We start from the raw sequence: 14,722 nt of genomic DNA, 5'->3' as shown, positions 1-14,722 counted from the left end.
TAATAAAGCACTGCATGTTTGTAAACTGCATTCATTAATATATGCAATATGGTACAAAATAATATTAATTTAGACTTTTTCTTTTAACTAGGAGAACATTGTACACATTCAGAACAAGAAGACGAGAAATACAATAGTGCATCTGATCAGAATTATCAACCCTCATTTCAACCCTTAATCCTCACAGGTTTGTAAACAGTATCTGTATAAATTTTATATAGATTTAGAGATAAATAACAATGTGTAGTGTATTAATATACATATATTTTGAATAATCATATAGAAAAATAAGTTTCTACTTGTATTGAAATAGTGACCATATGGCACAAGATTGGTTTTGTTACACCTCATGAGCAGAAATTTGTTGTTGGGCCTTAGTCCTCCATTATCAAAATCCTGGTTCCAGCATTATGGCCAGCAATCAGATGCCATGGAAGGTGATGTGCAACCAGCTGGTTCTGTGCATATGGCAAGGGCAGTCCATATCCATGTTTTACATATGTTGTCTAGAGGAAGTACACTCATACAGGTGGTGAGAGTCCACGATCCATTACTCCTGGGAATTGGTCTTCCTTGCTATTAGGAGGAGGCAAAGATTCCCAAACCACAAGAGCTCTTCTCTTTGTCTCCACTGAAGGAAAGTGAAGAATGAAGATGTGCATATGATTCTTCAATGATAGGGGTTCTCAGTCTGAATTGAGGTCCATTTTCCCTCACCTGCTTCTAATATTGATCTTTGGGAGACTGTTCCTAAGGTACATGGGGCTATTTCTACTTTGGCTAAGTGTACTATTCTTCTTGTGGATAGTACTTCTTTTAAGGACCCTTTAGATCAGCGGTTGCCAACCAGTGGTCCGTGAGAAGATGTTGGTGGTCCTTGACACCACCAAGCAGGAATTCATCTCTTCTGATGGTGTCACCCCCGTCGTGCCGCAACTCCCTACAGTGCCTGGCTGGACATCAGTGAAAACCGACAGAGGAGGAGCTAAATTGCAATCTCCCTACGCACGTTTTATAGTACTGCGCAACTTGCATAGCTGTATTGTATTTTTAACTCCCCTCGTCTGGCGCGCTGCTCAGAGGAAAATGCTTCCATTCTAAAGCCAGCAGAGGTTGGTATAGTCTTGGCTTGAAATAGTTGAATTAAAGTATATAAAAAAAAGAAAATCTTAAAAAAAATTCTCTTATATTTCATTTATTTTCTTTCCTTTACCTGTCTTTGTAGTAGTTTTCCCAATTCCTTCGGATGGACTTACATCACTGTTTGTCTTCCTCCCCTACATCTTCTTTTTTTATTAAATATTATTTTTCATTCTAATAATTTTATTCCACCTGAATTCCAGTAATTGCCATCCAGCAGATCAGCCATATCCCACCAGTATTATAGTAATTGCCAGTAACATCAGTCGTGGTAAGCTCACATCCATTTTGAGAGCTTAATGATATAAACTTAATTTATGACTCCAATGTCTGTCCATGATCATAAGTAGTTTTGAATAATTCCTAACTGGGGATGTAACTTGGAAGTCTTGTGGTCCTTTTAAACATTATTATTTTTTTCCCACTCTCTGCTTCCAGCCCAAAAGTTGGCACTCGCCCTTCATCTGTCATTTGGAAGTATTCCCTCGGTTCTGTCATTCAATTAGTTAATTCCAAAAAATAATTCTTAAAAATGTGTAAATATATACATAATGCAAACTTAGCTATGGTTATACTAGTTATGTACAATGTGTGTGTGTGTTTTATATATATATATATATATATATATATATATATATATATATATATATATATATATATATATGTAACGGTATAACCCTAGCATAAAAGGGCAGAAGCACAGGCAGCATACAGTAAATTTCCCCACTCCCTCCCCCCAAACATGAGTCAAAGCTCCATGGTGAGGGTCCAACAGATATCAGCAGAATGACTACTTTATTTGAAGGCAGCACACAGATTTATACACCCTGGCTTCAGGTTACAGAGGGCATTGGTTTAACAGTAAAGCAAACATATGAACAATGCATCAAACCTCTAACAATTGTCTATTCACAGGTAAAACAGATTAACACATTAAGTTAATTTACTGGGAAAGAACGTTTACTCAGACAATCTGATATTGGCCAGTCTAGTTAACATAATCACACAAAACACAATCAGTTTACCCAGACAGACTCCTGAGACACAATCAGATCTGAAACATACATAGAATACATCTTATTACAGAATATAGGAACAGTTCTTATTAGCTATAAAGTCTTTTATGCCCACTTGGTTTATAGAGTCACAATTGCTCCCAAAAGGTGCACTCACACCCTGTACCCATCCTGTATTTATGGATACAGGGTGACATAGACATAAGACAGAGTTATGAAAGTACATGGGGTGTCCAGCATATAAAATTCCATATTTCCATGCAGTCTCTGGGTATCCTTAAGCCCATGTACCTCCAGCCCAAAGAATGTTCTATAACAGGCCCTCCAATGTACAGTGGCGAGATTGGTTTCGTCACAATATATATATATATATATATATATATATATATATATATATCTTTTCATGTGACAATACTGAAGAAATGACACTTTGCTACAATGTAAAGTAGTGAGTGTACCGCCTGTATAACAGTGTAAATTTGCTGTCCCCAAAATATCTCAACACACAGCCATTAATGTCTAAACCGTTGGCAACAAAAGTGAGTACACCCCTAAGTGGAAATGTCCAAATTGGGCCCAATTAGCCATTTCCCCTCCCCGGTGTCATGTGACTCGTTAGTATTACAAGGTCTCAGGTGTGAATGGGGAGCAGGTGTGTTAAATTTGGTGTTATCGCTCTCACACTCTCTCATACTGGTCACTGGAAGTTCAACATGGCACCTCATTGCAAAGAACTCTATGAGTATCTGAAAAAAAAATTGTTGCTTTACATAAAGATGGCCTAGGCTATAAGAAGATTGCCAAGACCTTGAAACTGAACTGCAGCATGGTGGGCAAGATCATACAGAGGTTAAAGAGGACAGGTTCCACTCAGAACAGGCCTGGCCATGGTCGACCAAAGAAGTTGAGTGCATGTGCTCAGCGTCATATCCAGAGATTGTCTTTGGGAAATAGACTTATGAGTGCTGCCAACATTGCTGCAGAGGTTGAAGAGGTGGGGGGTCAGCCTGTCAGTGCTTAGACCATACGCCGCACACTGCATCAAATTGGTCTGCATGGCTGTCATCCCTGAAGATGCCTCTTCTAAAGATGATGCACAAGAAAGCCTGCAAACAGTTTGCTGAAGACAAGCAGACTAAGGACATGGATTACTGGAACCATATACTGTGGTCCGATGAGACCAAGATACACTTATTTGGTTCAGATGGTGTCAAGTGTGTGTGGTGGCAACCAGGTGAGGTGTACAAAGACAAGCATGGTGGTGGGAGTGTCATGGTCTGGGCCTGCATAAGTGCTGCCTGCACTGGGGAGCTACAGTTCATTGAGGGAACCATAATGCCAACATGTACTGTGGCATACTGAAGCAGAGCATGATCCGCTCCCTTCGACCCCAAACACACCTCCAAGACAACCACTGCCTTGCTAAAGAAGCTGAGGGTAATGGTGATGAACTGGCCAGTTTCTTCAGTGTTGTCACATGAAAATATATATAATAAAATATTTACAAAAATGTGAGGGGTGTACTCACTTTTGTGAGATACTGTATATGTGTATATATATATATATATATATATATATATATATATACATATACACACACACACACATTATAGAGGTTTGTACATTTAAAAAAAAAAAAAAATGTTAGTGGTCCACAGGATTAAAAACTGTGAGTTCAGTGGTCCCTGAGGTCCGAAAGGTTGGCAACCCCTGCTTTAGATAGGACATTAGAATCAATTCATAGAAGGGCCTTTTTGCAAGCAGGTTACTTATTTAGGTCAGCTATTTCTATTGCTGACATTGCTGCTGCTTCTTCTATTTGGTTAAATAGTCTTTCTGAGCAGTTTTCTGATGATTCTGCTAGGGAGGATTTTTTTAACCTTTTAGGACTGCTAAAATGTGCTAATTAATTTAACTGTGATTCTGTATTTGGCATCATTAAGATTAATGCCAAATGTATGTATTTGGAAGTTCTTTCTAGAAGAGCTTTATGGTTATGGTTTAACTAAGACTTTTAATTTTAAGAAAGCAAAATTCAACGATTTAAGGAAATCGTTAAATAACATAAATTGGGACAAAGTATTCTCTATTAAAGATACAGAGGATACATGAATAGCATTTCAATTTTTATTAAATAAATATACATATCAACAAATACCATATGGTTATAAAAATAAAATTAAAAAATCCAAGTCAATGTGGCTAAATAAAAATGTGTTAAGAGAAATTAGGAAAAATCGTAGGGCATTTAAATTATTTAAAAAAAATAGTACAGACTCAACATACAATATTTATAAGGAATATAACAAAGCATGCAAAAAACAATCAAAGTAGCCAAAATTAAAAATGAATAGCAAAGGATTCTAAGTCTAACCCTAAAGGGTTCTTTAAGTACATAAATAGCAAAAAATCTAAGAAGGACAATATAGGTACATTAAAATGCATGGAGGGTAGCATGGTTGACAGGGAAAAGGCTGAGGTACTAAACCTTCAGTATACACAAGAGAGGAACCAATGGACGATACTTTGGAACAAACTAGAACAAGCCAGCCCATACCATTAACTGGGTTATGTATGGAGGATATCAGGAAAAAAATGGATAATATTAAGGTAAATAAAACTCCAGGCCCAGATGGAATACACCCAAGGGTGTTAAGGGAACTTAGCACTGTTATAGACAAACCTCTACTCTTAATTTTTCAAGACTCATTATCCTCAGGCATGGTACCCCAGGATTGGCGTAAAGCTAATGTGGTGCCACTCTTCAAAAAGGGAAGCAGGGATGATACAGGAAGCTATAGACCAGTTAGTCTGACATCAATAGTGGGGAAGATATTTGAAGGGATTATAAGGAATTATATTGATGAGCACATTCGTGTAAACAAGATTATGAGTTCAAATCAGCGTGGTTTTATGAGAAATAGCTCTTATCAAACTAATCTAATTTGATTCTATGAAGAAGTAAGTAAAAATATAGATAAAGGGGAATCAGTTTATGTGATATACTTGGATTTTGCAAAGGCATTTGATACAGTGCCATATGAGAGATTAATGTACAAAATGAAGGGACTGGGAATAGCTGAAAATGTTAGCTCATGGATAAATAACTTGATAACAGATAGGGAGCAATGTGTAGTATTGAATGGATTATACTCAGATTGGACAAAGGTAATCAGTGGAGTCCCCCAGAGATCAGTACTACAATTTTGAAGTAAAAATAAGCAGGCAACGTATTATTTAAATGGGACAAGACTTGGGAGTAGTAATAATTAACAAGCTACAGATGGGTGCACAATGCAGGGCAGCAGCTACAAAGGCTAATAATATACTAGCATGTATTAAAAGAGGCATTGATTTAAGGGAGGAAAGCATAATTCTGTCACTATATAAATCCCTGGTAAGACCTTACCTTGAGTATGGAGTGCAGTTCTGGGGACCGATCTCAAAAAAAGATATTGCAAAACTAGAAAAAGTTCAGAGAAGGGCCACAAAGCTAATAAGGGGAATGGAGAATTTAAAGGGACACTGAACCCAAATGTTTTCTTTTGTGATTCAGATGCAATTTTAAGCACCTTTCTAATTTACTATATTATCAAATTTTCTTCATTCTCTTGGTATCTTTATTTGTAAAGCAAGAATGCAAGTTTAGAAGCCGGCCCATTTTTGGTGAACAACCTTGGTTGTTCTTGCTGATTGGTGGATAAATTCACCCACCAATAAAAAGTGCTGTTCAGATTTCTGAACCAAAAGTAAATATATAAATATAAAGATAGCAAAAGAACGAAGAAAATTTGATAACAGGAGTAAATTAGAAAGTTGCTTAAAATTGCATGCTCTACCTGAATCATGAAAGAAAAAAATTGGGTTCAGTGTCCCTTTAAGCTATGAGGAGAGGCTAGCCAGACTGAGTCTGTTTTCTTTAAAAAAAAAAAAAAAATGTGCTTGAGAGGTGACATGATTACTTTATTTAAATATATTCAAGGCCCATATAAAGAGATGGCAGAAGCTCTGTTTATTCCAAGAAAATTGTTTGTGACAAGAGGTCACAATTTAAGGTTGGAGGAAAGGAGATTTAATCTCCTGCAACGGAAATTTTTTTTCACTGTATGAGCAATAAAATTGTGGAACTCATTACCAAAGGAGGTAGTGAGTGCCAATACCCTAGATACATTTGAAAATTGTTTGGATACATTTCTGTCTAGAAACAAAATTCATGGATATGATTGCTAGAATTAAATGAGTCCACTTTTAGTGGGAATATTTAAGCTAAACTGGATCTTTTTGTAAGTTTTTTTCGATTTGTATAGGTTGGACTCGATGGACTTCGGTCTTTTTTCAACCTCGTCTACTATGTTATTATGTTAAAATCTTGGCCTGCAGATATAGTTTATAAATCTAGACCTTGATCTCTTTCTTTTCAAGGAAAGAATTTGTTTCTTTTGCAAGATGTACCGAGTCCACGGTTTCATCCTTACTTGTGGGATATCATCCTTCCTAACAGGAAGTGGCAAAGAGAGCACCACAGCAGAGCTGTCTATATAGCTCCCTCCTTAACTCCACCCCCCAGTCATTCTCTGTGCCAGCTCTAAGCAGGAAGGGTAAAGTGAAAGAGGTGTTAGTTTTATTTTATCTTCAATCAAGAGTTTGTTATTTTTAAATGGTACCGGTGTTGTACTATTTACTCTCAGGCAGAACATAGATGAAGATTTCTTCCTGGAGGATGATGATCTTAGCATTTGTAACTAAGGTCCACTGCTGCTCCCATAGAAGCTTAGGAGTACAGGAAAACTTCAGTGTGAGGAACGGTTTCTTGCTATACAGCAATGAGATATGTTCAGTCATTTTTTCTGCAGAGACTGTGTTAACTCAGAAAGGCTGACAGTATCCCCATTAGCGGAAGGGTAAGCAGTAATCCTAGTTTCGTAAGGGGCATTACTAGCTTGCATAAAGAGCTAATCTTATGGCCACTCAGTTTGTATATGATATAGTAGGCAAACGTTTGTGTGTTCTGGAAGTACTGTTTTTATTCTGATGGGACATATTTTTGAGGGTACACTTGGCTTATTTAGCGGTTTTATAACCCACATGGCTACAAAAAGGTTTGGTAGATTTTGTGTAGGCCCCAGCAACATCGAGTTAGATGGGCGGGGCCTATTTTCGCGCCTCAGTTGCGCATTTAGTTTTTGCAGACAAGCAGCAAGCAACATCTCCAGAGGTCCTGGTACACTTCTGGGGCTTAATAGAAGCTTTATCCCCACATTATCGTTCCCTAAGGGCAGGTAGGGCCACAGCAGAGCTGTGGCAAGGTGCTGACAGGGTTTTTTTTACCGGTTTTGGACATTTGTCAATCCGGTTTTCTCATTTGGGGGTTTATTGCTTATTTACTTGTGGTGCAATCTTACTAAAGCTTAGTGGGTATACTGTAAAAATTTCCAAAAATTTGAAGCAATTTTAAGCAGTTTTGCAGTTTGTGTATGCCTTTTTTTCTCTTAAAGGCACAGTACCGTTTTTGAAAATTGTGTTTATTTTTATTAAATAATGTGTTTTCCAAGCTTGCTTGTCTCATTACTAGCCTGTTCAACATGTCTGACACTGAGGAAACTCATTGCTCAATTTGTTTAGAAACCATTGTGGAACCCCCTCTTAGAATGTGTCCCACTTGTACTGATATGTCTATAAATTGCAAACAGCATATTTTGACTTATAAGAGTTTGGCATTGGATAATTCTCAGACAGAAGGAAATCAGGTTTTGCCATCTAGTTCTCCCCAAGTGTCACAACCAGTAACGCCCGCACAAGCGACGCCAAGTACTTCTAGTGCGTCTAATTCTTTCACCTTGCAAGATATGGCTTCAGTTATGAATACTACCCTCACAGAGGTTTTATCTAAACTGCCAGGGTTGCAAGGGAAGTGCAGTAGCTCTGGGTTAAGAACAAATGCTGAGACTTCTGACGCTTTAGTAGCCGTATCCGATATTCCCTCACAATGTTCTGAGGTAGGGATGAGAGATTTCCTATCCGAGGGAGAGATTTCTGATTCAGGAAGGATGTTCCCTCAGACAGATTCAGATATGACTGCATTTAAATTTAAGCTAGAACACCTCCGCTTATTGCTCAGGGCGGTTTTAGCAACTCTGGATGATTGTGACCCTATTGTAGTTCCAGAGAAATTGTGTAAAATGGACAAATATTTAGAGGTTCCTGTTTACACTGATGTTTTTCCGGTCCCTAAGAGGATTTCGGACATAGTTACTAAGGAGTGGAATAGACCAGATATTTCGTTCGCTCCCCCTCCTGTTTTTAAGAAAATGTTTCCCATATCTGACACCATGGGGGACTCATGGCAGACGGTCCCTAAGGTGGAGGGAGCTATTTCTACTCTGGCTAAGCGTACAACTATACCTATTGAAGACCGTTGTGCTTTCATTGATCCTATGGATAAAAAATTAGAGGGTCTCCTAAAGAAAATTTTTGTTCATCAAGGTTTTCTTCTTCAACCTATAGCATGCATTGTTCCTGTAACCACTGCAGCTGCCTTCTGGTTTGAGACTCTAGAAGAGGCTCTTCAGGTGGAGACCCCACTAGATGATATTCTGGACAGAATTAAGGCTCTTAAGCTAGCTAATTCTTTTATTACAGACGCCGCTTTTCATCTTGCTAAGTTAGTGGCAAAGAATTCAGGTTTTGCCATTTTTCAGCGTTATGGCTTAAGTCCTGGTCGGCTGATGTGTCATCTAAATCTAAGCTTTTGACTATCCCTTTCAAAGGTAGGACCCTATTCGGGCCTGCACTGAAAGAGATCAAACAAACAAAATAATTTCTGTTCCTTTCGAAACTTCAAGGGTGGTCCCGCTTCCTCTTCCCCTGCTGCAAAGCAAGAGGGGAACTTTGCTCAATCCAAGCCAACCTGGAGACCTAACCAGGCTTGGAACAAGGGTAAACAGGCCAAAAAGCCTGCTGCTGCCACTAAGACAGCATGAATGTAACGGTATAACCCTAGCATAAAAGGGCAGAAGCACAGGCAGCATACAGTAAATTTCCCCACTCCCTCCCCCCAAACATGAGTCAAAGCTCCATGGTGAGGGTCCAACAGATATCAGCAGAATGACTACTTTATTTGAAGGCAGCACACAGATTTATACACCCTGGCTTCAGGTTACAGAGGGCATTGGTTTAACAGTAAAGCAAACATATGAACAATGCATCAAACCTCTAACAATTGTCTATTCACAGGTAAAACAGATTAACACATTAAGTTAATTTACTGGGAAAGAACGTTTACTCAGACAATCTGATATTGGCCAGTCTAGTTAACATAATCACACAAAACACAATCAGTTTACCCAGACAGACTCCTGAGACACAATCAGATCTGAAACATACATAGAATACATCTTATTACAGAATATAGGAACAGTTCTTATTAGCTATAAAGTCTTTTATGCCCACTTGGTTTATAGAGTCACAATTGCTCCCAAAAGGTGCACTCACACCCTGTACCCATCCTGTATTTATGGATACAGGGTGACATAGACATAAGACAGAGTTATGAAAGTACATGGGGTGTCCAGCATATAAAATTCCATATTTCCATGCAGTCTCTGGGTATCCTTAAGCCCATGTACCTCCAGCCCAAAGAATGTTCTATAACAGGCCCTCCAATGTACAGTGGCGAGATTGGTTTCGTCACAATATATATATATATATATATATATATATATATATATATCTTTTCATGTGACAATACTGAAGAAATGACACTTTGCTACAATGTAAAGTAGTGAGTGTACCGCCTGTATAACAGTGTAAATTTGCTGTCCCCAAAATATCTCAACACACAGCCATTAATGTCTAAACCGTTGGCAACAAAAGTGAGTACACCCCTAAGTGGAAATGTCCAAATTGGGCCCAATTAGCCATTTCCCCTCCCCGGTGTCATGTGACTCGTTAGTATTACAAGGTCTCAGGTGTGAATGGGGAGCAGGTGTGTTAAATTTGGTGTTATCGCTCTCACACTCTCTCATACTGGTCACTGGAAGTTCAACATGGCACCTCATTGCAAAGAACTCTATGAGTATCTGAAAAAAAAATTGTTGCTTTACATAAAGATGGCCTAGGCTATAAGAAGATTGCCAAGACCTTGAAACTGAACTGCAGCATGGTGGGCAAGATCATACAGAGGTTAAAGAGGACAGGTTCCACTCAGAACAGGCCTGGCCATGGTCGACCAAAGAAGTTGAGTGCATGTGCTCAGCGTCATATCCAGAGATTGTCTTTGGGAAATAGACTTATGAGTGCTGCCAACATTGCTGCAGAGGTTGAAGAGGTGGGGGGTCAGCCTGTCAGTGCTTAGACCATACGCCGCACACTGCATCAAATTGGTCTGCATGGCTGTCATCCCTGAAGATGCCTCTTCTAAAGATGATGCACAAGAAAGCCTGCAAACAGTTTGCTGAAGACAAGCAGACTAAGGACATGGATTACTGGAACCATATACTGTGGTCCGATGAGACCAAGATACACTTATTTGGTTCAGATGGTGTCAAGTGTGTGTGGTGGCAACCAGGTGAGGTGTACAAAGACAAGCATGGTGGTGGGAGTGTCATGGTCTGGGCCTGCATAAGTGCTGCCTGCACTGGGGAGCTACAGTTCATTGAGGGAACCATAATGCCAACATGTACTGTGGCATACTGAAGCAGAGCATGATCCGCTCCCTTCGACCCCAAACACACCTCCAAGACAACCACTGCCTTGCTAAAGAAGCTGAGGGTAATGGTGATGAACTGGCCAGTTTCTTCAGTGTTGTCACATGAAAATATATATAATAAAATATTTACAAAAATGTGAGGGGTGTACTCACTTTTGTGAGATACTGTATATGTGTATATATATATATATATATATATATATATATATATATATATATATATATATATATATATACATATACACACACACACACATTATAGAGGTTTGTACATTTAAAAAAAAAAAAAAATGTTAGTGGTCCACAGGATTAAAAACTGTGAGTTCAGTGGTCCCTGAGGTCCGAAAGGTTGGCAACCCCTGCTTTAGATAGGACATTAGAATCAATTCATAGAAGGGCCTTTTTGCAAGCAGGTTACTTATTTAGGTCAGCTATTTCTATTGCTGACATTGCTGCTGCTTCTTCTATTTGGTTAAATAGTCTTTCTGAGCAGTTTTCTGATGATTCTGCTAGGGAGGATTTTTTTAACCTTTTAGGACTGCTAAAATGTGCTAATTAATTTAACTGTGATTCTGTATTTGGCATCATTAAGATTAATGCCAAATGTATGTATTTGGAAGTTCTTTCTAGAAGAGCTTTATGGTTATGGTTTAACTAAGACTTTTAATTTTAAGAAAGCAAAATTCAACGATTTAAGGAAATCGTTAAATAACATAAATTGGGACAAAGTATTCTCTATTAAAGATACAGAGGATACATGAATAGCATTTCAATTTTTATTAAATAAATATACATATCAACAAATACCATATGGTTATAAAAATAAAATTAAAAAATCCAAGTCAATGTGGCTAAATAAAAATGTGTTAAGAGAAATTAGGAAAAATCGTAGGGCATTTAAATTATTTAAAAAAAATAGTACAGACTCAACATACAATATTTATAAGGAATATAACAAAGCATGCAAAAAACAATCAAAGTAGCCAAAATTAAAAATGAATAGCAAAGGATTCTAAGTCTAACCCTAAAGGGTTCTTTAAGTACATAAATAGCAAAAAATCTAAGAAGGACAATATAGGTACATTAAAATGCATGGAGGGTAGCATGGTTGACAGGGAAAAGGCTGAGGTACTAAACCTTCAGTATACACAAGAGAGGAACCAATGGACGATACTTTGGAACAAACTAGAACAAGCCAGCCCATACCATTAACTGGGTTATGTATGGAGGATATCAGGAAAAAAATGGATAATATTAAGGTAAATAAAACTCCAGGCCCAGATGGAATACACCCAAGGGTGTTAAGGGAACTTAGCACTGTTATAGACAAACCTCTACTCTTAATTTTTCAAGACTCATTATCCTCAGGCATGGTACCCCAGGATTGGCGTAAAGCTAATGTGGTGCCACTCTTCAAAAAGGGAAGCAGGGATGATACAGGAAGCTATAGACCAGTTAGTCTGACATCAATAGTGGGGAAGATATTTGAAGGGATTATAAGGAATTATATTGATGAGCACATTCGTGTAAACAAGATTATGAGTTCAAATCAGCGTGGTTTTATGAGAAATAGCTCTTATCAAACTAATCTAATTTGATTCTATGAAGAAGTAAGTAAAAATATAGATAAAGGGGAATCAGTTTATGTGATATACTTGGATTTTGCAAAGGCATTTGATACAGTGCCATATGAGAGATTAATGTACAAAATGAAGGGACTGGGAATAGCTGAAAATGTTAGCTCATGGATAAATAACTTGATAACAGATAGGGAGCAATGTGTAGTATTGAATGGATTATACTCAGATTGGACAAAGGTAATCAGTGGAGTCCCCCAGAGATCAGTACTACAATTTTGAAGTAAAAATAAGCAGGCAACGTATTATTTAAATGGGACAAGACTTGGGAGTAGTAATAATTAACAAGCTACAGATGGGTGCACAATGCAGGGCAGCAGCTACAAAGGCTAATAATATACTAGCATGTATTAAAAGAGGCATTGATTTAAGGGAGGAAAGCATAATTCTGTCACTATATAAATCCCTGGTAAGACCTTACCTTGAGTATGGAGTGCAGTTCTGGGGACCGATCTCAAAAAAAGATATTGCAAAACTAGAAAAAGTTCAGAGAAGGGCCACAAAGCTAATAAGGGGAATGGAGAATTTAAAGGGACACTGAACCCAAATGTTTTCTTTTGTGATTCAGATGCAATTTTAAGCACCTTTCTAATTTACTATATTATCAAATTTTCTTCATTCTCTTGGTATCTTTATTTGTAAAGCAAGAATGCAAGTTTAGAAGCCGGCCCATTTTTGGTGAACAACCTTGGTTGTTCTTGCTGATTGGTGGATAAATTCACCCACCAATAAAAAGTGCTGTTCAGATTTCTGAACCAAAAGTAAATATATAAATATAAAGATAGCAAAAGAACGAAGAAAATTTGATAACAGGAGTAAATTAGAAAGTTGCTTAAAATTGCATGCTCTACCTGAATCATGAAAGAAAAAAATTGGGTTCAGTGTCCCTTTAAGCTATGAGGAGAGGCTAGCCAGACTGAGTCTGTTTTCTTTAAAAAAAAAAAAAAAATGTGCTTGAGAGGTGACATGATTACTTTATTTAAATATATTCAAGGCCCATATAAAGAGATGGCAGAAGCTCTGTTTATTCCAAGAAAATTGTTTGTGACAAGAGGTCACAATTTAAGGTTGGAGGAAAGGAGATTTAATCTCCTGCAACGGAAATTTTTTTTCACTGTATGAGCAATAAAATTGTGGAACTCATTACCAAAGGAGGTAGTGAGTGCCAATACCCTAGATACATTTGAAAATTGTTTGGATACATTTCTGTCTAGAAACAAAATTCATGGATATGATTGCTAGAATTAAATGAGTCCACTTTTAGTGGGAATATTTAAGCTAAACTGGATCTTTTTGTAAGTTTTTTTCGATTTGTATAGGTTGGACTCGATGGACTTCGGTCTTTTTTCAACCTCGTCTACTATGTTATTATGTTAAAATCTTGGCCTGCAGATATAGTTTATAAATCTAGACCTTGATCTCTTTCTTTTCAAGGAAAGAATTTGTTTCTTTTGCAAGATGTACCGAGTCCACGGTTTCATCCTTACTTGTGGGATATCATCCTTCCTAACAGGAAGTGGCAAAGAGAGCACCACAGCAGAGCTGTCTATATAGCTCCCTCCTTAACTCCACCCCCCAGTCATTCTCTGTGCCAGCTCTAAGCAGGAAGGGTAAAGTGAAAGAGGTGTTAGTTTTATTTTATCTTCAATCAAGAGTTTGTTATTTTTAAATGGTACCGGTGTTGTACTATTTACTCTCAGGCAGAACATAGATGAAGATTTCTTCCTGGAGGATGATGATCTTAGCATTTGTAACTAAGGTCCACTGCTGCTCCCATAGAAGCTTAGGAGTACAGGAAAACTTCAGTGTGAGGAACGGTTTCTTGCTATACAGCAATGAGATATGTTCAGTCATTTTTTCTGCAGAGACTGTGTTAACTCAGAAAGGCTGACAGTATCCCCATTAGCGGAAGGGTAAGCAGTAATCCTAGTTTCGTAAGGGGCATTACTAGCTTGCATAAAGAGCTAATCTTATGGCCACTCAGTTTGTATATGATATAGTAGGCAAACGTTTGTGTGTTCTGGAAGTACTGTTTTTATTCTGATGGGACATATTTTTGAGGGTACACTTGGCTTATTTAGCGGTTTTATAACCCACATGGCTACAAAAAGGTTTGGTAGATTTTGTGTAGGCCCCAGCAACATCGAGTTAGATGGGCGGGGCCTATTTTCGCGCCTCAGTTGCGCATTTAGTTTTTGCAGACAAGCAGCAAGCAACATCTC

The 14,722-nt window shown here is 38.0% G+C and overlaps 1 protein-coding gene across 1 annotated transcript in view; it reads left to right on the top strand.

Annotated features, from left to right (window-relative positions):
* Window positions 1–14,722, top strand: part of ELP2 (elongator acetyltransferase complex subunit 2) — a gene marked incomplete in the record, with an annotated part of 749,242 nt that overhangs the window by 632,151 nt on the left and 102,369 nt on the right. The window contains 1 exon segment of the mRNA XM_053714582.1: window positions 92–187. Coding sequence (XP_053570557.1) covers window positions 92–187 — 96 coding nt within the window.

This window comes from Bombina bombina, chromosome 5, assembly GCF_027579735.1.
Source record: "Bombina bombina isolate aBomBom1 chromosome 5, aBomBom1.pri, whole genome shotgun sequence".
Lineage (NCBI taxonomy): Eukaryota > Metazoa > Chordata > Amphibia > Anura > Bombinatoridae > Bombina > Bombina bombina.
This window is presented reverse-complemented; position numbering and strand designations above follow the sequence as displayed.